At 38.5% G+C, this 24,773-nt stretch overlaps 2 protein-coding genes across 3 annotated transcripts in view; both read left to right on the forward strand.

The window, feature by feature from the left end:
- The first annotated feature begins 835 nt into the window (after positions 1–835).
- On the forward strand, positions 836–11,558 carry ccnf (cyclin F). Its single transcript, XM_040124277.1, has 17 exons — positions 836–1,105; positions 1,991–2,142; positions 2,308–2,414; positions 2,505–2,572; positions 2,753–2,949; positions 3,505–3,558; positions 3,959–4,063; positions 4,365–4,442; positions 4,939–5,093; positions 5,636–5,800; positions 6,058–6,181; positions 6,330–6,510; positions 6,681–6,768; positions 8,791–8,890; positions 9,058–9,191; positions 10,082–10,260; positions 10,637–11,558. Exons 1-17 carry the CDS (start codon positions 1,093–1,095, stop codon positions 11,086–11,088), a joined length of 2,352 nt encoding a protein of 783 aa, XP_039980211.1. The 5' UTR covers positions 836–1,092; the 3' UTR covers positions 11,089–11,558.
- Positions 11,559–17,716: 6,158 nt separating this feature from the next.
- abca3b (ATP-binding cassette, sub-family A (ABC1), member 3b) overlaps positions 17,717–24,773 on the forward strand; it is a 32,283-nt gene continuing 25,226 nt past the window's right edge. The window contains exons 1-3 of one of the 2 annotated variants that reach the window (XM_040124273.1): positions 17,717–17,807; positions 18,930–19,028; positions 21,884–22,130. In XM_040124273.1, the coding sequence (XP_039980207.1) occupies positions 18,975–19,028; positions 21,884–22,130 (301 nt within the window). In that variant the 5' untranslated portion in view covers positions 17,717–17,807; positions 18,930–18,974. Of the gene's footprint in view, positions 17,808–18,080; positions 18,351–18,929; positions 19,029–21,883; positions 22,131–24,773 lie in introns of those variants that run through there. The other variant, XM_040124274.1, reaches the window with a different exon arrangement.

Genomic DNA, 24,773 nt, shown 5'->3' on the forward strand with positions numbered 1-24,773 from the left:
TGAAACATAATGCATTTACACTAATCACTTTGAAAATAATAATAAATATATAATAATTTAATAATCTTGTCCTCATTAAAATTAAATACAAAAACAAGATTCATTTCATCCTCAGTTCCCTCTAGGGCAATAGCTACAACTGGCATACACTACAGGCTCATTCATATCTTAAAATGTCATTAAACACTAAATTAATTAGAAGGGATTTAGCAGTAGGCCCACTCTCCACCAGAGTTACACTAGAGAGGGCCTTGTTTTAATACGCAGAAAATGTTACAGAATTTGGTTGCTTCTCAGGTGGTGGGTGTGCTGCTGACGTAATTTACAATGATGACCTGAGCAAAAATAAGAAAGTATTGAAATTGTATCTTAGGTCCTGGTTCCTTTCGAGCTTTCAACACCATTATAGAAGAATAAACTCTCTAGGCTTGAGGTGTTTAAAGCACTTTCTCTAATTGCTGTGGGAATGAATCTGGTGAAATCCGACTGTGCTCCTGTCCCTTTAAACGGGGTACCTTTAAACTGTATTTTCTGTTCAACTACATGTCCCACAATCCGCAGTAAAAAGGTGGATCTCTGGACGTGCTTCATAATCAGGTCAACCAGTCGTATAGATTCACCGGCGAGCGCGTACTTCGAAATGGCGCTACGCTGTCCAATGATCTTCTGATATTTTACGGTTTATAAAATTTGACCAATCGGTCCCGCCGTTCCTCACGCTGACCAATCAAAGGACCATTATGCGGTAGGTGGGCGACAACATACCCGACCAATCAGATTGAATGTGGAGTTTAAACGGTGAGCGCGGGCGGTCCTAGAGTAGCTGTGGGGCGGGTCGAACAAGTGGGGAAGCGTGCTTGAATTTGAATTCAAGCAAGAACTAACAACTTGTTAAGATCTTGGTCAACTACTACAGCACAGATGCACTGAGCTGTATTGTAACAAAGTCTATCTTAATACCTGGTAAAATAGTGTGCAAGTTTGTATTCGTGTAATACTATAGCTAGTATCGCCGCAACGTTTAAATCGCTGCTCAGTGTTGTAGCTAACATTAAAGGCATCGCTGCTTGAGGAGAGATCACTGCACTTGCAATGAAAGCAGGCGGTAAGTTACTTAAGTCAACTTAAACGTACTGTTTCTACCAGAAATATGGGAATGGCTTAATGTAAAGCTATTGTCTGTGAACCGGTATTAAATTATTGCAGTTTTGACAGAGTTAGCACTGGTAACTAGCTACTAGCCAGCACAAACGTTAACCGGGGTAGCCATGGATTCCCTCTGTAAATTACTGCAGTTTCAAATGGGTTAATGTTGGCAGTATCAATATATAACTTGTCTCATCGTGAAATTTTAAGTGTTTGCGGTAATTAAAAACTAAAATGTAATGTTAAACTTAAAGGAATCTAGTCGCAACTTGACGTTAGTTGTATTTGAACCACAGGAGGGAAATTTGGGCGCCCACTTGGTTTGACTTTTCCCAGTCAGATGATCAGTTCACTGTCGTTAAAAAGCTGGTAATGTTTACAACAATTTATAATACGATATTGTATGCTTATTTTAATACGTCTGGGGCAATCATCTTTCCATGAATTTAAACATTTTCGAGTTCAAACAGAGGGTTTGTCTAGACCACCCGGAGATAACTTAACTTACGTTAGTCGTTTTGAATGTGGAGCCATAACCTTCACCTTGGTGTGTCCTACTACCAGCTAACAAATTAACTGGCCACCGGCCTACTTTAAATAAACTCAAAATATTTGTTTGACATTACTGTGAGAATTAGCTTGCCAGCCCTGCACTGAGATGTGAAATACTTTTGGGTGATTTTTGTGTGTGTGTGTGTGTGTGTGTGTCTGTATATACAGTTCAACTGTGCTTCCCTATCTGCCGTTTCTTGTACTGAATATGAGAATTATTCTAAAGAATAGAAAATAGCTTGTTTAAAAATATATGAATTGTCTAACTTTTAATTCCTTCTTCTCTCATTAGTCCACTGCCGTTGTTCAAAATGCTACTCTGTTCCGGCGAGGAAGCGGGTCCGTAAGCGAACTCCGGCCTTAACTTTGCTGTCTCTACCTGAGGAAGTCCTCCTCTGTGTGCTCCAGTGCCTCTCTGCTGAGGACCTGCTGTCTGTCAGAGCAGTGAGTAAACATACTGTACACACTGTAACACTCCTACACAACCTCCAGCATGTATGTGCCATGCCATCCCAGAATTGTCCTGCCTCAGCATCTTGCGACCACTTGATATAAGGGATCAGATGTCTCTTTTTGTTTTAGGACTAATTGTCTTAACTTCTGTTACAGGTTCACTCCCAGCTGCGTGACATTGTTGACAACCACTCCAGTGTATGGGCCAGGGTCAGTTTTAGGGACACGTGGCCATCGCCCAATACCTTATGGCTATTTGAAAGGTACAGTCAAATAACCAAAAAAAAGAAAAAATCAATAATTTGTTGTTTTCTTCTGTATGGGTTTTTAACTTGAAATCTCTCTTCCCTCAGAGCTGCTGAGAAAGGGAATTTTGAAGCTGCTGTGAAGCTAGGCATTGCTTATTTGTACAATGAAGGACGTAAGTTAAACACTCCACAACTTCCTAATTCAACCATTTTCCTCCTTTTACTTAATACTTTACTTTACTTTACTGATCCTGGTTAAATAAAGGTCAAATCAAATTAGGAGACATAAACCGTCTCGATGAATGCTCTAAGTGATTACAACTCTTCACTTGTGCCTTCTTTCTCTCCACCAGCGTTGTTGAGTGATGAGGGGCGAGCGGATGTATGTGGTCGTAAGGCCTCCCACTTCTTCAGCCTGGCAGAGAGCCTGCGCTCTCCCACAGCAGATCCCTTCATCTGGGTGTTCATCCGTCCACCGTGGTCGCCCACTGGCAGCTGCTGCAAGGCCGTGGTGTTTGACCGGCTGAAGGCTGAGTGTGACAACAACTTGGTAGGTTTTGCTACTGCCAGTTTAGAGGACAGGCAAGCGTGTTTTCTTTTAAAGCAACCTTGACGGAGAATTAAGCTGCATTTGTTTTTTAGCCTGTGTCAATGATAAGCACTGATAATGTTCCTAAATCTGTCCTTTTCTCTTTTCGATGCAAGTTTGAGGTCACTGGCAATGAAAATATAAAATGATGTGAATGCATTAGGAAAACTTGTCAGATTTCTACTTTCCACTGACCATTCAAGTAAAAATCTGATGTTTTGCAACAGCAATTTCCACTTTTTCTTAGTGGTCAGCCTGGAAACCCTGTCCTTGTTTTTAGATTCAATGCGTTTGTCGTCATAGCACCAAATAAAGCTTTAAAAATGGGTAATCATCTTTTATTGGCATAAAAACTGCCATGGCTTAAATTCACAAAAACTTTACAGGGCATTTACGACGTTGGTAATTTCATAGTTATGGGAAAGCTTTAGTGCAGAGTGTTCATAAGGAAGAAGATAATGTAATGTGTTGAATATTTCAAGTATTCATTAATGTATTTTTCACTTGTCTCTATAGGAGAAGAGGGGGCCCTTGTTGCACTGTTTGGCCAGAGTTTTGCAGCTGTTTGAAGTGAGTATGAGACTGAATCTGACTGTCTGGGTGTGATTAGCCAAGTAGAAATGTAGAGCTTTGTGCCGCTGTCACAGAAGGCTGTCCGACAAGTCATTAGACGCAAAGATTGGATAATTGTTTTTTTCTCCAGTCTTCATATAACATAGCTGTTGCCTTAGGTTCCCTGCTGATTCTCCTTACTCACGGCTCCGGCGTGCTTTGTTAGTTAACAGTATGACGAAGGTTTCATGCAGCTTAAATGGAACTCTGAATTATTTTTCCGGATCTTGACGCACAAGCGCTTATGTGTTGACAAGGAAATGTGAGACAATGTGTTGTTGTGAAGGAACAAAACATTTTGTCAGTTTCTTATATAAGACCTGCTATTCACATCTGGAATCCTGTTACCTTTTCCTAGGAGGATGAAAAACGCTCAGATGCCATATCTATGCTGGAGGACTCTTCGCAGGCTGGGTGTCTACAGAGCTCCTACCTGTTATGGGAGCACAACCGCAAAGCAGCTGTGAGTCTCCATCTCCAATTTAGCTTCTTTTTTTTTTTCCTCTCTCTTCTTTTTTTCTCAGACTTACTCTTAGAAACATTGACCTTATTAATCAAGACCACTGTGCTGTGCCTTCATTTCAAACTCAAACACAGGCATGTTTTTCCATAGTATTTGAAACCTTTACTAAAATTGATTGTTTAAAAAGGCCAAACTAAACCATTCAATGATCTATTGAATGTATAAAGAGCTTTTGCAAGTATGTCTATTGACATATGAGGCCAATCCCAAGGTAATTGGGTTTTTTGTATTTGAATTTCAGATAGCTGATCCAGGCAGGTACCTTCAGTGTGTCCGAACCCTCAGGGACTACGCTGGCAAAGGATGCTGGGAGGCACAGGTGTGTGATTGAAGACAGATTCTCCTCAGCCAATACATTGATGCAGGAGTTGATTTAATGTGTTCTTCTGTATATTCAGTCTTGTGATGGCCTTCTGTGTCAGTCTGCAGCATAATTCTCCCTTGGTTATTCACTGTAATAATACAAAAGACAGCAAATTGTTTGTCTTTTGACAGCTTTTCTTCTGTCATGTTTTTGTTTAATTTCTCCCTCATTTCCCACTCCTCCATTTGTCCCGAGTTTGAAGTTGTTCTTACTGAAGCTCTGTGAGGCTTTTTTTTTTTTTTTTTGTCCGTCCATCACCTTTTAAAGCCTAAGCTGCACCCCAGAATCACAAAAACATGACTCATCTGAGTCACAAGCTCTGTAATTACAGCAGCAAACTATTGTAGTACTCAACCTTATTGTTGTCTCTTTTGGGGGGGAATCAGTTCAACAATCTGTCAAGGCATTTTCGGAAACATTTATTTAACACCTTGTCACTTTCTTTCCCCAGCTCACCCTGGCCAAAGTGTGCAGCAGTGGGAATCCGCTGGGTTTGGAGGCAAAGGCCTGCTCTGACTTGGTGGCCCAACTCTTCAGTTCCTCTAACCTGGCATCACAGCACTGTTCTCAGGGCATCTCCAGACGAGGCATCAAGGACACCATGAGGTAGACGGGAGCAGAAACTCTACCATTATTACAGTCTGTTGGTTAATAATATCTTTGTAGACACTCGAATGTTCCTATTAGTTATTGTGATGACTCACTGTGTTTCGATTGTCTTAGCTTCCTTTGATGACATTACTAAAGAGGTAGATGGGAAAAAAACACCAGCACAAGCGTGCCAGTCAAAGGTTTCTTAGAGAATAAAATGAAACATTTTCCCTGTTAGGCAGAGAACATACCAGATAGGCTTCAGGCAGATTTCAAGTCGTGATTTGGCCACCATGACCGTTTTTTTTAAGATCAGATACTGCGTGCTTGTTTAGGGTGGTTGCAGTTAACTTTTAACCTAGATAATCTTAAACATGAGGGTTACGGACTTAAATCTTTTGGCTTTCATTTTAGTGTAATTTAACCACATTTAGACTACTTCAAAATATTTTTTTTTTTTTCTGTATGTTTTTAGATTTGTATCTTGACAAATTTCCATTTTTTTGAATGCATATGATCTTCAATTTGTACTTTTCTCTCTCTTTCTGCCTCTGTAGGTACATCCTGGTAGACTGGCTTGTGGAGGTGACCACCATGAAGGACTTCTCCAGCCTGACGCTGCATGTGACAGTGGGTTGTGTGGACCGCTACCTGGCTCTTCGCTCTGTCCCAAAGGCTCGCCTTCAGTTATTGGGCATCGCTTGCATGGTAGTTTGTACACGGTGAGAATGTGCATTCTCTGAAAGGTCAATATTGTAATAAGGTTCTATACTGATTAAGGGATTATGCAGGAAAAGTAATTGGAATTTGAATTTTTTTTGGGGGGGTGTGTTAAAATATTTTATGGCTGGTTTTGAAGGGAAAAGTGATGTTGCAGAGTTCCTTTTTTTTTTTTTTTAAATAAACACAAATACGTTGTCCATTAAAATACTTTTTTTTTTTTAACTTTTATCACAATATTTTGTTCTTTTCTTTTCAGCTATATCAGTAAAGAAATCCTGACCATACGTGAAGCTGTTTGGCTCACTGACAACACCTACAAATATGAGGACCTGGTTCGAATGATGGGAGAGGTCGTCTCTGTGCTGGAGGGAAAGATCAGGGTGAGTACAACCAATTACCCTTTTAAACAATGTATGTCTGTTGTTTAAAGGTATATTTCCCTGCGAAAGTATCATTTTGGGGAGTTTAAGCTCTGAATTTCAACATTGCAAATGTAAAGAAATGGCAATTTTATGCACTTCCCTTTAGAGCCCCACACTGCTGGACTATGGGGAGGTCCTTCTGTCTCTGCTCCCTCTGGAGAGGCGGACCACTCACCTATTCAGCTACATCTGTGAGCTGTCGCTGCTCTACTCTGCTCTCGCCACACCGCCACCTGCCAAACTGGCCTGTGCTGCACTACTGCTTACACGAGCACTACATCACTATGGTAATAACACTCCCTGACACACGTTTACAACCCGTGCATTTGAAAAGATTTTAATTTTTAACACTGTCACGTAATGCAAATAATCTTTTCAAACAAATAGGATTTACAACCTTAGCTGACTGTTAGTTTATTTTCACATTGATTTACGTCTTTGGTCGTCTTCTCTGCAGCTCCCCTCTGGCCCAACCAGTTAGCTGACTACACAGGCTTCTCCAAACAAGACCTCATCTCCCTTTCTGTGTTGCTCTATGTCAAGTGGTAAGTTTCTCAAAGTGTTTGTTTTGACTGGATTGGTAGCCAAGCAATTTATTTCTCTCATTTCTCTCATCTGTGATCAGCCATAATGAGATCAGTTATAATAAGAATTACGTTGGTGTTATCATGACCTTGGAAGAGGAAGAGCCTATGTAGAAGTCGTATCTGTTATTGAAAGGCGCATTTCGATTTGATCCTAAATACACTTGTGACCTCAGCAAGGATAAATCTCCTAGTTGCCATTGAAATAACTAAAAAAAAATTGGTTTTTGAATTTCATCCTTTGAATATGTGCAGTTCGTTTTGCATCTGCCCTGTAGCTATGCATTTGATTAGCCAGGGTTAAGAAATAAAATAGGTTCTGACTGGTGCATTGGTTCTTCAAAGGCAGCACAGTTGCCGCTAAAACATAGCATTGTCCAGCTTGTATATTTGTTCAATTTCCAAAGGCTGACAATTGTTAAGCACAAAATAGTGGTATGTGCATTTTCTCAAAATGGAATTAGACCAAACATGCCTCTGCACACAGAGGCGGTTATTGACTAGTACTATGTGTTTCCGCTTTAAATTATAGGTCCATTAGCTGCATCTTGAGGACGTATAACTTCTTTTGTACTGAAATAGTGATTATTTTAAAACACCTGCATATCAAAAGTTGCCTGTTATTTATCATCCAGAGTTGCATTGTTCCCAAGGAAAGTTGTTATGCCATTTTTGTATTTTGCATTGATTTCTATATGTAGTTTCTTTCATTCACAGCAGGGAAAGGAAGATGATGGTGAGCTAGAAGTACAAAGCAACTGAGCAAGTTTTTTTGTCCTGTAACCCTTTTAAAAAAAATACAAGGTCAACTCAAAAACTCCTCATCAAAGGCTACATATTTCAAGAGCTGTGAGAGCTTTATCCAATAAGAATTTTTACCTTCTCAGATTGTCTGATTTGAACATTTTTTAAGGCCTGAGGACATAAAAACAATCCAGCATGTTTAATGATAAGAAATATGTCCCAAAAAGTAAACATAATTTATGGGGCAGAAAGTTGTTTTTGTTCTTCATTCCTAACTTGATGAATCTGAGGGGTCGCGTAGTGATCAGCATGTGACCTCTATGTGGGTTCCTGACCCCCAGTTTAGGGAAACCACTGGTTTAACAAATATTCACATTCTACATTTGGTATTTGACAGCAGTCTTGGTTGGTATGTTAAAAATCTGTAATCACATTATTTTAGCCTTTCTCAATGCTACTGTTGCAATTTTCAGAAGTCATGTCAGAAGCCTGGCGTTTGGTATTATTGACACTTGGTCCGGTAATGACATCAGCTCTGGTTGATAATCTATGGTTTCCACTGTGGAAACAATATACAAACACAAACAAATACTAGTTTAATTTAATCAACCATTAATTAGCTGCACAGCACTTTGTCAAAACCTACTGTATATTCTGGAAGGGGAAATACAAATGTATTTATACTCTAAGCTACAGAAAGTGCCACAGAAAACATTGCACTCCATTTTCTGATTTGTGACTCTACCTTGGCTTGCACATGGCTTATACTTCACTGTGCTTTCCTCTGTGAAAAGAGATAACAAGAATTGATTGGTGATGTGTCTGGCTGTTTTTTCTTCAGCATGCTCATAGCCACATTGATTAGATATCAGATTGTTTATGACGTCTGGTGACCAGTAAAATGGATGCCCATTAAAGTTTTAATGCAAATGTGAAGCCCAGAGATCTGCAGAGTCATAAAAGACAGTAGCAGGCGTTTTTTTCCTTTTCTTTTCTTTTCTTTTCTTTTCTTTTTTTTTTTTTTGTGAGTGAGAGAGAGCCCGGCCATCAGTGAATCACCAACTGAGTCACAGAAACGTGCCTCGGGGTGAGTCACTTTGATAGGTGAGCAACGTATCGACAGCTGTAATTCTCAAATGGACAGGTAATGAGATTTGTCCCCAAGAGTTGATTATAGAGCAAAGTGGATCAAACTCAGTCATTTTTTCCTGTGCCCCCCCCCCCCCCTTCTCTCTTCAGTTTCAGTCAAGATATTCCCAGAGATTATAGACATGTGTCTCTAACTGGAGTCAAGCAACGGTTCGAAGATGAGGCTTACCAGCACATCAGCAAAGATAAGGTACTGGAATTTTTATTGCCATCGCAGACATAGGAAAGGTATTCTCTCTATTAAACTTTTTTTTTTAGAAACAAAAACAATTCTAAATTGTGGCACAGCAAGTCTCAGATTGGTTACGTAAATCTAAATCTTACTGGTCATTGACCTTATTTCATGGCCTCCACAAGGTGATGGATTTTAAAGAGCTGTGTCAGATCTTGGAGATTCCTGAGGTGGAGCCTCAGATGGAGCCTCCCAGCCCCACTGGTCAACCAGGAGACATCCATACCTTCCTTGCCTCTCCATCCAGTACCAACAAGAGGTAAGCCATGTCAACGCACAGGTTCCCCATTACAACACATTAGAGTGGGGTGTTATTGAAAAAACATGAAAATGACTTTAAAAGACATTTAAACATAACTAAATGTTGACCATTTGAATTATCTGAGTTTGCATATACTTTTGCAATCGGGGCCTCGACTTCGAGGAGTCACAATATTAGCATTTATTTATTTTCGCGCTAATGTACTGGAATGCATTTGATTGTACAGATTTTCATATTGTTTGTGTCAAATTTAGCTATATTTTTGTGTTACTCTCTTGTTAATGTCCAAAGTCACATATCTATAATGATCATCTATTTTTATTTTTTATTTTTATTGGAATTACTCTTTAGAATTTAATCTAAATTAGATGTAGGTGACGCAGTCTGACAAAGAAATCAGTAATAATTGGCCGTGCAGGAAGAGACGGTCACCCAGCACGAACGGTCAAATGATATGAGAAAACTGTATCAATTGACAGTTATTGTTAAAGCTACTATACATGACTGTATTATACTAATTAAAGTATAATCAAAATCCCAGACAAATATCTCATATTTTTATTATGTTCATATACTGTAGCTCCCAGCTTTGCAACACATTGTTCATAAAATCAATAAAACCTTAGTATTTAAGGGACCTGTGTGACAGGACTTGAAATACATGCAACAAATTCAGTTATGAGACACAAATCACTAACTAACAGTAAAGTGACCCCAGCCCCCGCCTCTCCTCTTCCTCATTTAGCAGTTCTTATCCTTGATGAGTCTCCTGTGCTCTGTGACAAACAGACTTCTGAACTGTCTTGTCTTGAAAGTGTTTGTTTGTGCCATCTGTGAGATGCTCCGGTGACTCACTGTAACCCGCTGCTTGTCCACTTTCTCCCAAGGAGACGTGATGACAGCATGCAGGCCCACAGAGCCAGTTTTGTGGCCACGCCCACGGCAGAGCTGTCCCATCAGGAGGAGACACTGCTAGGCGACATCCTGGACTGGAGCCTGGACACTTCCTGTTCGGGTTATGAGGGGGACCAGGAGGAAGAGAGCGAGGGAGAGAAAGATGATGATTGTAAGTGTTGAGAAACAAGGAAAAAGTGGCTGAGCACGTTTATTCCAGGGTTATTATTAGCAAAGCCTCATAGGTCTTTTTTTTTTTTTTTTTTTCTGTGAAGCATATGAATAAACTAATCAATACATAGAGGAGAATAATGAATGAGTCAGTCTTCCAGTAGGACATTATGTGACCGAGAGACGACCCAGCACTTGCAATGTCCAGCATAGTAAACCAGTACATAAATTTAGGCCTTAATATAATGCAGGCATTGCCATGGACAAATGTGGATGGATGACAGTAGCTGTACAGACTGTGTTGCAGTCTGTAGTTCGTGTAAACTTTGATCAGAATGACTCACTGTTATAAACTGAAACCTCTTATCTTTCAATAGCTTCAATGATATCTGTCAAACTGCACCCACTGACTGATGCGGACAGAAGACTGGAGTACTGCAGAGCCCTATCCAGCGACGAGGACAGCTTCTGTGCAGCGGAAAGGGACGAGGACAAGGATTGCCAAGGCCAGGAACCCCTATCCTTCTCTACAGACCTTCACAGTTCAGGATACTCCTCGGTCCAGAGTGTTAGCCCCTCATCCACGTGCTCCTCCTCCTCCCTCATGCCTTGCACCTTCAAGACCTTTACCGCTTCTTTGGGTGCAGGTTCTGCTAATGCCCAGCCAGGCTTCCGCCTTTTGGTGCCTATGCAGAGGCCCCGGGGCACCTCCAGCAAACAAGTGAAGAGGAAGAATTCAGCGGCTCATAGTGGAGGTGAGGTGGAAAGAGAAGAAGAGGACAAGGAAGAGGACACGTATTCTACCAACATGGGGTTTCTGAGCCTATAGACAGTGGTTATTTCAACGGCCCCAGGCTGTTCACAGACCACCTGCTCAGTCATTATCCTCCAGCACTTTCCTTTAGTTCTCAACGCTGTTCCTCACTCCTATCAGTCTGCACTGGTCCATCAATTGCCAAGGGATCAAGAAACTTTGAGGTTTAAGACAACTAAGGGAAAATAAATATATAATATGAATTACCTAGAAACTTGCCTTTCTATTACATTTCATTTCATTTACACGTTTACAGGCACGGCGCAATAAAATACCTCCCATGAACCTTGACTCAGTCAGCTCTCAAACCACTGGAACATAGCTTGACTTTCCTCAGGACCCTGGTACGATGGTTGCCATTTCTGTTGTTTTACAGCCTTCTACAACAACCTATCTCAGATCATGTTAGATAGTTGTTTTTAAAAAATTAAAAAAAACAAACAAAAAAAACCTCACAGACTTTATTTTTTGGAAAGCATGTTCATTGATAAAAAGCAGCTGCCATGTTGTTGGTTATTATTTTGGTTATCATAGTCTCTGATATGCACTGTCTACAAGAATCTGTATTGTATTTGGTGAATGTCATCAACAGGTGACTACTCTGTCATCATCATAGTTGATAAAAAAATGTCTGTATCTAAAGCCTAAAAACATATGATTGTATGAATTCTTCTTGTTCAGTTTTGTCCTGAGTTCTACATGTGTTTGCCAAAGGTACTGTGGTGGTGTCATTTGTGTTTTCAGTGGCATCTACTTTAAGAAGAAACAGAGCTGTGAATTGAGTCTTTTAGTAGTCTGCATCTTCTAAAGTCTTGTACTAATACACCAGTTGTGCTGTTGATAAATATTTTTGATCACTATTACTTAAAAGACCACAGTAATCACATCAGGAACACCAGACAGATGTTAACTGGTGAGATATGGACACACTATATGTTCAGTAAGTTCTACTGATAATGGGACTAGTGAAGATTCACCAGCTGGTTGAATGTCTTACAAACCTCAGCTTATCATTCAAGTTTTTGGTGCTACACACTCATTAACTATTCCGCTCGGATACAACAGGGCACCCAATGCAACATGCAAACTCATAACATGCTGATAAGTTGTATTGTACCCACTTTCCTTCCCATCTGAACTAGGTCTAGCACTTTTATCGTCACAGAAGGAGTGCATTTCAGTGAAGTTTAACCATTTTTATGCTTGAACAATCAATACTAAAGTATTTCTGAATGGATTTGTTTTGCCTCCTTGGAGAGAAATGGAAGTTCAGACACTAAAGTAAAATTACTTGGTGGGGTTTTGAAAGTACTGTATGCCGCATTCAGGACAGAGAGTATACAATGTCTAAATGATTGTGACTGACTGTAAATACATTCTAAACTGTTACTCCAGACTGGTTATCGCCTGTGTTTTATAAATGTACATAGCACTATATGTATAAATGGAAAAAAGAAAAAGAACGTACCACTACTACTTGAAATTGTTTTTGCTTCATTCCAAAAAGGCAGTTTTCTTTGTGAAACGTATGTTTTTCTACAGGACAGTGTTTCCTCATTAGACCTGTGATGTGAATATGTCATTTTTGTACGGAGTTCAAATAAAACAAGCCATCATGCAAGTTTCGTTTCAATGTTACTTTTAGTGCTTTTGCCACCACACACACAGGCAGTTTTACTTGTAATCAATTTATCCCCAATTGTTCCCTGATGACTTTTAGCAAGACTGAGTTTGGTGATAAGAGTTTCATGAACTTCTTGCAGTTTGCTGTATTTTGCTTTTTCCCAACCAAGCTGTTTTTCTTGGACTTAATGAGAATCATAAGCAACATAAAAATAAGCATGTTTCCTGGAGAAAATAAACTGGCGGGCTGAAAGCTCACTGTAGATAGTGCGTTTGTACTTGGGCTCGGAGACTGAAAAGCTGAGTTCAAGTTGTGTTCAAGAGCTTAGCAAACCCAGGCAGCACCATTTAGCAGAGCTGTTGCCAGGATTTTAGATTTATTTTAAAAACATTTATTTATTTTGCAATTTCTGTTTTAATGGAGCAGTTCTGTCGAGGAAGTTCCTCTGAAAATCAACAGTTGAACCTAATCTCTTTTCCCTATAATTACCAGATAACAGCTCTACCAGGAGGGTCTAAATGCTGTTTTAAAGCCCTTTCCTGGCAGTGGGGGCTTTAAGTCAGCTTCTAGACCTTGAAAAAACAGGATTCAGTATTTTTTCACCAGAATTTATACTGAGTCTGGTTGATTTTTACTCAAACTTCACTTCCAAAAAAGTAAGTAATTGATTCAACTGTGTGTAAATTTACACACAGTTGAATCGATTATTTAACTGTGTGGCGGTATCATAAATTAGTTGTAATATTTATATTATCTATCTATCCATTAATTATCTAGTATCTTTCTATCCATGTTGTAATGCATACAAACAATGGGATAGGAAGCTATAACAATTCATACACTTGTTTGGTAATATATTTTTTTCATGTTTTCTTAGTTGTGGACATTACGAAAATTAACATTTTAGTAATACAGGAGCCATTTTACCAAACACACCCTACTGACCCAAGAACTATAACCACCAATCGAACCCTGCATTTTCCAGGTATTTAAGAAGAATCAGAATTTTTTTTTTTTAATTTTATTTTAAGTTTTTCTCTACAGTGCCAGATGTTTAACTGTAGTGAGAAATTCTAAATCCCTTCCATTTTAATTTAATTAATTTATTTATTTATTTACCATAAAACTGTCATTTTTAAGATATTTCGTTTAAAAAAACAAACAAACAAAGTCTGCTTTGAAAAGACACGTACGTATTGTATGTTTAATAAAAAAATTTAAACTCCTCTTAAATTTTCCTCATGCCATCGAACCCCCCAGAACTCCCAGAGATATTACCAAGGACATGTCCCTGGTGTCCTCAATGGTTGCTATGGCTCTGTGTGCAAGTGCAAGTTACTCCACAAACCTTTTCAGCTGATTAAGTTATCTATATACTGTATTAGAGGAAAGGCCCATAAGAAACTGAAGAGGCAAATCTGTTGACAACTTTAATTCTGCACTTAAAGGTAGAACCCACTGAAAACCAATTTTGTAAATACAACTTTATTTTTCCTGTTACAGATGTTTTATTTCATGGAAATACAACAATATCATGAACAAAGCGACATGTCACAAATGGAGCCATTGATGACATTATACTCATATACTGACTATATTTAGGAAACTGCATTTTCATTATAACTGACATTTTACTTATGATTTTTTTGTTCCTTTATGTGCAGAGTTTATGTTTCGTAGGTCTGGTAGACCAGAATCATCCATTCACACTCAAAACAGGTTAATCTAGTATTTATAATGGGTGAGGCAAGAGATTCGGGGAAATCAGGGAAACTGGGAGTAAAAGCAATAAAAAGGGCCAAAGTACGAGTTCCAAAATCTTACAACCCTGGTAGGGTCAATGACACATGTTGCAAGACCCAAAGACTGCTACGTTCTACACTACCTTGATTCTTTCAATGCTTAACCCTAGTGTGCTGCATTTTTAACACAAAGTCCCATGCTGATGTTTTGGAACTTTCGCTAAATGTTAAAATATATATGGGTCATTTCCTTAAAGTTTTGACTTTTGGCAAACCTCTGAAACCAAAAATGTTCCCAAATGTCAGCCAGGGATTTGGTGGTTCTGGTACTCCCGGAGACCCCAGATTTTGCACACACAGTGTGGGAGGAGCGTAGAACAAACCCACAAGACCTGATCCCCTCTGTGGCCTCTAGGGGAAAAAAATTGTTTTATATGGCATGATCAAATGAAGATGGTGTGAGGACTGACGAGTCATACACTCTCCGTCAAAGGACACTTGGTATACTTTTGAATGGGTTCATCAGCACTCCCAGAGTTAAATTAAATGATATTTACTCAATTAAATTGAAATAACTTAAATGAATTCAATTAAATTAAACCAAGTTAAATTTGTTGAACTGATTTTGGGCGATCAGAGTTTTTGGGGTGTATACCACATGGGAGTAAATGCCCTGAACAGCAAGTTCCCAGTTCGACCCCCGGCTGCCCCGACCATTTGCTGCATATCACTCTCTTTCCCAACATTTCCTGTCTTTCATCATTGTCCCTATCAAATCAAACGAAAAAAAAAATTGATTTATTATGTGCTTGTAACAAAATCACATTAAAGTTACTCAATTAAATCCGGTTGAATTACAGTAATTTAATGAAATTATATTCAATTAATTTAATTTAATTGATTTAAATTAATTACATTGAAATACATTTACTCAATTAAATTAAATTGAGATAAATTAATTAAATTAAATGATATTTACTCATTTAAGTTACATTATTTTTACCCAGTTAAATTAAATTTAGTTAAACTAAATAAATTATATTTACTCAATTTAATTACATTAAAGTTAAAATAAACTCACTTATAATGGGTCTGTCATTGCTCTTGACACAAAACGGAAATGCAAAAATATACTACAATCATTTTTCTAAATGTAAAACATACTGTAGATCATCTGAGTGTCGCCATTCGTCCACTGCTAACATTGTTGTACACAACAATTCTGGGCTACCTTCTTCAGAATAATAATTGGTCCAATTAATTTGTTTAAAGGTTTAATCTCCATTTATATTGGGAGTTGTGAGTTTAATCTTTAGAACTGTCCCCTTCATGTCAAAGAAAATTTGTATTTATTATATCAAAATGATATAGTTAATGATATATGTTAATGATATGGAAACATTTTGGGAATGTCAGACATGTGATATCTTGGACAATGATGTAAAATATGTTTAGGATTCTCATGAAAAACTGACTTAGTAAACAGGATGATTTCAAATGTAACTATGGATGAGTGTTTGGGGTGCATACCACATGGGAGTAAATGCCCTGAGTAGCAAGTACCTGATTTGACTAAACTAGATTACACTAAATTACATTATATTTTAAATTTACTCAATTAAATTAAATTGAGTTAAATTATTTCAATTAAATTATTCAACTAAATTTAACTGACTTAAATACATGAAGTTGACATGGGGGGATCCTTGTTGTGCACACCACATGGGTGTAAATTAAATTGATTTAAATTAATAAAAATTAAAGTATATTTTCTCAATTAACTAAATATATTGAAATTAAATTGAGTATATTTACTTAATATAAATTTATCAATTTTGATTTACTCAATTAAATTACTTTAAATTCACTAAATAAATAAATACACAAAATGAAGATGGAACATAAATTTGAGGAACTAATTACAATTGATAAATGTAAATAATTGATGAATGTAAATATCCAGTTTTCAAAAATGTATTCATTTTATTAATCTAGCTGGTATTAGATTGTTATTACTGATGGTTTAAGGTGTACACAGCAAATTACTGTTGCAGCTGGCTGGCGTAGACCAAATTTTTAACTATTTCTATAGAGGTGCAACTAATGATTATTTTCATTATGGATTAATCTGGTGATTATTTTCTTGATTATTCTTGAAGAGAAATGAACATCCCACTTACCATCACACTTACACCTTCAAATGTTATTGTTAAATAATTTCAAGGAATACGCAGGCGATCCTCAGCAGGAACCATGAAATGAAAAATGACTTCAGTGATTATTACAATTAGTTTCCCACTGATTTTCTCTCAGTTGAAAAATAGATCAACCAAATGACGGTTTCAGCTCTACTAATACTGTATATTCTTTTGGGTAGTTTAATGTTTAACAAAGCATCCTACTTTATAAGCTGTTCATATGTTTTGTATGTAAAATCTTGATTCTTAAACTAAGGCTGTCAAATGAATGTAGTGAAATAGAAAGTACAATATATCTCTCTGAAGTAGAAGTATAAAATGACTCAAGTACAAGGGAGTCAAATTTGTACATAAGTACAGTACTAGAGTAAATGTACTCAGTTATATTCCACCCCCTGCACCACTGAATTGCATTATGGGAGTTGTGGGATCCAGCCAATTTAAAACTTGATAATAAAGTCAGAATATCGCTGCCTCTTCCGCATCGATTTGCACTTTTTTTTGTCTTTTGCAAGTCCCTGAGCTTTATGAAAGTGCATTATTAAGTCACGAGAGTTGTCCTTTAATGAGAAACATAAGCAATTTAAAAAGAAATCATTTTTACCTGGATGAAAGGACCAACATCACAACAACACAAAAAACACACCAAAAAAAAGGTAATTATGCAGGACAACAATAGTAATGATAAATAAATATGTTAAAATAATACACAAATATGAGCCACAACTCATATTTAATGCAATATATAATGTAGTTTTCATGTACCTGTGGCCATAAAGTCCGGCTATTGCGATCACGTGACACGCCAGTTCCAGTGAGATCACGTGGGGTGTTTTGTTGACGGTTGTTCCTACATTTTGCGATGAATTCACGGGCTTATCCCACAGCTGGTGCAATGTCATCCCGCTAGCCGGCACCACACTGGACCGGAGGGGCAACAAAAAAAGAAAAAAAAAACCTGGACCGAGCTGCAGACGTCCTGGCCTTGACTAATGCCTGGCCGAGCCTCGGTGGTGTCGGTGAAGGAAGAAGCCCCGCAGTGATGGTTTTGTTATCGGTTTGAGATTTTTTTTTAAAAGGAAAAAAAAAAAAAGGAGGAACTGTTTTCACCTCGGCAGGAAAGGGGAATACAGCCTGTGAAGTTCATGTGCCGAAACCAGCTTTTTTGAGGTAATGCGACATAGTTATGTTATAAAACACTACCGAGTCACTTCGTTGAAGACATTTGAAGATTGGAGTGTGAGTCAGCGCATTATATTTCAGAAATACCTAGTTTTTTTCCCCCCTCACAGATCCATTATTAGCATTCATCAAAAGCCGTAGGAATTGACGGGCAGGTCGACTGTCCAATCAGGAGGGCCAGAAGGCTGCGTTGGACAAATCAGAAAAGAGAAAGGAGGTCTTCCACTTAATAAAGAAAACATTCACGTCTACAGTGCCATTTTTATGCTTATTGTTTGCTAGAACATACTAATAGAGGAATGGTCGCTCTAGATTTGTAGCCAATGGTCTTCTGAATTGAATTATACGGATAATACATGAAATGATCCCTGGTATATTATGAAAGGGATGTAGCCACTTAGAGATGAATGGCGCTAGTGTGAAAGTCAAGACGGTCCCAACATGACCAGTTGTGTTGGATTTATGAACCTGGGTGCTGTGAAACAGGACTCCATTGAGGCACACACATTGGTGCTATGAGGCTCCCATCAGGTAAATCGGATGGCTGTAGATTTAACAGTTCAAAAATGATTTCTCGACCTCTGTGCTCTGCATCTATGTGACTTTCAGTATTAGCAAAAGTTCATATCCTGTCGACGCGTGTTTATTAGCTGCCTGATCAACCATAAAGAGGTCTTTGTTTGTGTCTGTGGCCAACATATAGCCCGTTTTTGGCTAAAAAGGTCATGTGCGTTTTACTTGTCTGGACTGGTTCAGAATGTGGATGTCAGCGTCCTGCTTTTTAATCTTTGGCTTTGTTTTCTTTTATCAGACTTGTGTCCCCCCCCCCCAATTTCTCCATTAAATATTTTTGGTGTACAGTCCTTGAATATAACTAAAACATTATTGCAATTGTGATACTGCCAACTGCTCAATTTCACTTCTCTTTTTTTTTTTTCTCGAGCTTTTGTTAAATAGAAACCGAGATCAGTAACCTTTTCAACCAGTACAGTTGTCCGAAGGTGTCTCGAAAACTCAACTACCATTCAAGAAACCTGCATAAGCATTTCAAAGATTGTATGTTAGGCGCTTTACCTGAAACTATATGTGTCACTCTCTTTCTGTCACCAGCCACTGTGGAAGGCTGACTGGACTGTGTCCCGTGTGCTGATCAAAATGGCTATCATGAGACAGTTTGGACTACTGGTGTGGAAAAACTATCTCCAGCAGGTGAGTTTGAAGAAGGTGAACCCTACACCCAGCCTGTATGTGTCCTTACTAAGTGGAACGTTGTTTGCTACTGTGAATTGTCAGGCGTAGCTGTGTTTACAGAGCAGAGGCCCTAATGACAGTATTTATTAAGTTATAAGCTCCTGTGACATCATAAATACACTGAACTGAATAACATTTTGCTTTCTACAGCTTTCTGATGTTACCCAGCTACGTGGAAACTGGTCGACCCCAGTTTGCCTGTACTGTGTTGTTGTATCACAGGCTCTAGCTAGGTCAACACGTTGGTAGCTGTCACATGCTTTTCTTGGCCTTATATGGCTGTCCTTTGGGGGAAATCGTTATTTGTACCTGCAGTTATTCACATATATAATGAGACTTGATCAGGACACAGGTCATCATTACAGTCATATTTTTCTGTTGTTTAGCTACAAATTCACATTTACGTTTGTTTACCTTTTTAATTTGTTGGCTAACATGTTAGGCAGGTTACACATGCCTGATCAAAATCTCCAAGAGAGACAGGGTGTCCTACAGTAGCAGATTACTCAAGGCTTGCACAAATATGTAGTTCATGGAACATAATATCCTCACACTCAGATTCTGTCCTCAGCTTACAGAAGATAGGAAAGAATTTTTACTCTAAACACTGTATGATTTACACTGAAATAGAGTATAGGCACATTTCTGGCTGTGTACTGCTCTGAATGGCTGCTTGCTTAGCAATAATATCAGTTGATGGTTTCACAATGCTGCAACTATTCAGAAATGGAATTGGCTATCTGCTGCATAGCATGCTGGTGTGAGGGTTTGCTCCATCACTCTGCGTCCACCCACTGCTGCTCCAGTTGTGGTTGTCTAGAGATTACAGAGACTCCATTAGGACTGGGCAGGAAAAAATACTGTGCATCTTGGTGTTGCCTTTTCATTTTGGCTGCAGAACACAGACACAGAGTAGATATTAATGACATAATCTGTATTAAAAAATGTCATACATTATCACTTTTTACCTTCACAAGGAAATTGTGGACACTGTAATTTAGGCCTGTAAAAATAATGGGAAAAACGTTTTGGTGTTGTCCTGCCACATTTACAAATTGGAAAGGTTCAAATCGGATGCTGTACTTATGAATGGTATCATTGAGCTTGTTCTTTGTTCTACAACTGCATTTAGCCTAACATGAGCTAAATGAAAGAGTGTGGACTATATTGTACGAATTAAGAAAATATCTTTATTGTATATTACCCACCCCCAAAAACAAGACTTTTATAGAAATTCATACAAGATCTGTTTTAAATCTATTTCCTCAATTAAAAGCATTCAAGCCTAAAAATTGAAGAGGTTAATGTTTTGTTGGCTGTTTTTACTAAATTAGATGCCATCTGGCAGTACTTGAGACAATTACCGCAGTGTTATTTAGTCCCTCATTCAAGTGTTGTATTCAGTTGCACGCGAATGCCTGTATGTCAGAGTCCACATAGAACCTGTCCCACTGGCATCCGCAGCAACATGACTGCCCTGAGTCTTCTGGATACTTAGGCTTTACAAAAAGGCTATAGCGCATACACACAAACACAAACACAAAAATAAAAGTTACAGTGGTGTCATGACTTAATGCTCTACACGCGCACACACACACACACACACACACACACACACACACACACACATTCAGAGGCTATTATAAAATGATACAGTACTGTGAGTTCTGTGTCTCACTACTGGTTTCAGAACAGTATGAATTCAGATTCCTTACTTTGCTGAGTGCAGACATGTGCAGACCTTTTTAGTTTGTAAAAATATGAGAAAATCTTCTTAAATGGATCAGCGCCCTGTGTTGTCTGAATTCAAACAGCTGTACAAAAACTTGACCTACTTTGTCTACATAGAATAAAGCACAAGTCTAACAACACTGTTTATTTAAATCAGGTAATACCTGACAAAAGTGAACTAGACTGACCACATATTCATTTTCAACCTCACAGGTTTTGACACGTCCTGCTACAGACACAATTTGCTCAGTAACTCAAAAGTATTAAGGTTCAAGATGCAGCCTTACACATATGGTCATAAAACTAAATTTATCAATGCATTAAAACAGTTTTTATCACAAATGTGCACAAGTAGTGAACATGTCTATTATTGGGCTTTATTTATTTCACTAATTCATAAATTTGATTTAGCGCAGAAAGGGGAAGGTCGGACATTGGCGCCCCTCTCAGATTGACTGTATAATGTCCTGAAACTATCCAAGTGACTTTGTACCCCAGTCATTCAACAGGAAGAGGCCATCATATAAATTATGCTTTATTTCAACTGTCTGTGTAAGCAACTGAAGAATGTGAAAATAATAAATTGCTGCCGAGCCCCCTGCTAATGCAGCAATCACACAGAAATAACTACAAACAAAAACAAAAACACACAAAACTATTGTTATCTTTGCTCTTTATTTGTAGCTAGCACATTCAGAGCATATTAACACTTTTGTAATCTGGTCGTGTTTACTTTTCAGTGCTGCAGTCCTCTCAGGTGTGTGTTTCAGATGAGCTAAAAGTGATTTTATTCTACATCGCTCACCTGTGGCTGAATTATGGAGGCATTTACGAATTTTCATTAAGGTTTTGAGTCACTTTAAGTGATGAATATTCTGTCAAGCACAACATAGTGAATTAATCTTCTCTATCTGTGCTTCATATTCATTGATAAAACACCCCCTTTTTTTTTAAATTTTCCTTATATTCCCTTAAAACCTAAATTCCTCTTTCACTCTGTTTTGTCTGTTACCAATTTTCATTTCAACTTATACATCCCCACCATAGAGATGACTGATGACCTCTCTATTCCTGCCCTCCAGAAACGTCAAATCCTGGTAACTCTGGTGGAGATACTCCTGCCCTTGCTCTTCTCCGGTATCCTCATTGTACTGCGTCAGAAGGTGCCTTTTAAGGACTACCCGAATGCCACGGTCTATGAGAGCTACACTGTCGATAAACTACCCAAGACGTTCTTGCAACACTTACAGCTGGCCTATGTGCCCGGGAACTCCAGTGTGGTGCGTCACGTGGCAGAGGACGTGCGAGGCAGCCTGTTCCTCTCCTCAGGTGAGTGATAGTTGGGCAGGAAATGGGTGGTAGGTTCAGAACAACAATGTTATCTTTTTTAAAAAGCAACTTCAGTCCACATGCAAATCCGTGAAAAGCAGGGCAGCTATTGCATATAATAATTTCTATCTGCTAGTGGCCAGTCAATAGCTAACACTGACTGGCACCAAAGATTAGTCAGTGGCAGTTTGCCAATAACGTATTTAGGAATTTTCCATTAACTGTCAAGCTTTACAATGTATGTTTTGTTAAAGGAATAGTTTGACATTTTAGGAAATATGCTTTTTTTGCTGTCTTGCTTCTACTACTCTCATATCTGTCTGGTAAACACAAGGCCACAGCCATTAGCCTGTTAGCTTAGCCTAGCAGGAAGACTGGGAACTGAGCAACAGCCAGTGTGGCTCCGTCCAAACGCAAGTACGCCTAACAGCCCTTTTAAAACTCACAAATTAACATGCTATATCTTGTTACTTTAATCGGTTCAAACAATGAAATGTAGATATGTCAAGTAGTGGTTTTCTCGTTGGGTTTTGCATATGTGCTGGACTATTTCCCTCTGATTTCAGTCTTTATGCAAAGCTAAGCCAACAGGCTGCTGGCTGTAACCTAATATTTACAGGGCAGGCTTGGGAATGATATTGATCTTCCCTTCTAAGATTAAAGCAAATAATGCCAAAAAATGTCAAACTATTCCTTTAATATGGCCATGCACTGCTTGTAACACTTCATAAAACATGTTTGAAATTCAGTGCCACTATTATTCCCTAAAACTCAAATAATTTGCTAACTGAAATCTAAGGTAAAATGTGTAAGTGTACAGTAAGTAAGTGTAACGGTATTGACTCTCGGAAGGCAAAGGTGTGCTTTTTTTGGTTCAATGTACATATTTTGAACTATACTATCACCACTCTCTGTGTTCAGATAGGTATAATAAAGTAGCAAACCATAACAACATGGAAATAGTTAAAGGTTATAAATATTTTATACCACCAATCTCACTTTAATCAAGTTTATTTGTCAATTGAATTAGAAAAAAAGTTTGGTGGATATTACTGAAAGGAATTGTCACATAATATTCTACAAAAATTTTAAGAAAAAAAGGAAAATATTGAACGTTGCTTTAAAAACCACAATTCTGTTGCAGCAAAACCTAAGGGTTGCTTGCCCAGTTGGAGCTGTTAGTAGCACCATTATAACCAGTAAAACAAATACCTCAGCCTCGGCATCACTTGTTATTCAGGGCAGACCTGGGAATACAGGTTCCTTTAGAAACAACCCACAGGAGAGCAAATGTACCACACCCTTCTTTTCTTACCAGATGGGAGTTTAGATAGGGAAGGAAAGGAGGCTCACGTACTGTAGCATGTTACTCTCCTCCCTCAGGACACTTAAACCTCATCACTTTCTAATTGACAGAGTCACACGCACCCTCTCTGCATGACCAGCTACTCAGATAAACATGCAGATGGTCTGACTGGCAAGTGTGCAAAGAGGCTGTTTTAAATAATTGTTGTCACATTGTCAGACAGTCAGAAAGATGGACAAATAGCAGCAGTGTGAAGCTGAAGACCGATATGAGGCAGCAGGTAGTCGGATCTGTGTAACTGCAGGTTGTCCTGTACACAGCCCTGTGAGATCCCAGCTCAGTCATTAATGAATAATTTAGCTGGCCTCAACATTCAGAGGGAAAGGTGGAGGGGAATCAAGGCTGAGGTTTAGTGTGTCATGCACACACAGGAGACCACCAAGATATGTCTACAGTCTTCTGACCAAAATAAGGGCTTCTCTAGAGCAGATGATAATACTTAAAACGGGCCAATGATGTTTTAAATGTCATAGTGTTAAATTTTTATATTTATCAGGTGAGCTAAAGTACCGCCTCATTGAAACCATGTAACTGCCACATCCAGCTTGTGAGATTGTATTGTAATTGTGACGGTTCACATCACATTAAATCAGAATGGTTTAATTCTGTAATTCTGTTTGGGTGTCATGTTTTTTCCTAAACACAAATACGTGGATATATTTCTCTGAACAAATCAAATTTTTCATTTTTTTTTTTCTTAAATAAGTTGAGCTACTCCACAGTCTTTGCCTGTACCCCCATTGCAACTGCAAGGTGCGACTGCAAGGTACAACTGCTGGTTGGGAATTACAGTTATACTACTAGCTAGTCAATTCAGCAGTATTCAGGGTAAGCAGCTGAAGTTAGTAAGAGCATGGAGTCGAGGGCTTTTTTGAACTGGTGTGAAAAAAAAAAAAGTGAAAAGGATATCAAATCTGTTTTGATCTATTTTTGTTCTGCTTTCTGTTTTCATTCAGTCGTATTTGGACTGTTGGGGGGGGTTTTTCAAGCTGCTTACGGTATTGGTGGTGTGTATGTCTTCTGAGTGTTTCAGCCTTAGAGGTATCTCTTCCCTTTTTGTGTGATCTAGCATCTGTGTCAAAGAAAGCATGTGGGCATATTTAAGGGGCACTTTTTTTCTCTTATTTGACCTGTTGTATTGATAACATTGGCCATAGAATTAGTATGATGACCGCATCTCGACCAACTTACTGGCTGTCAGAGAGTATAACGAGCACCAAGGTCGGGCAATTCGACAGGCATGAAAACAGATGTACGTGACATAAATACCACATCAC

This window comes from Xiphias gladius, chromosome 3, assembly GCF_016859285.1.
Source record: "Xiphias gladius isolate SHS-SW01 ecotype Sanya breed wild chromosome 3, ASM1685928v1, whole genome shotgun sequence".
Taxonomy (NCBI): Eukaryota; Metazoa; Chordata; class Actinopteri; order Istiophoriformes; family Xiphiidae; genus Xiphias; species Xiphias gladius.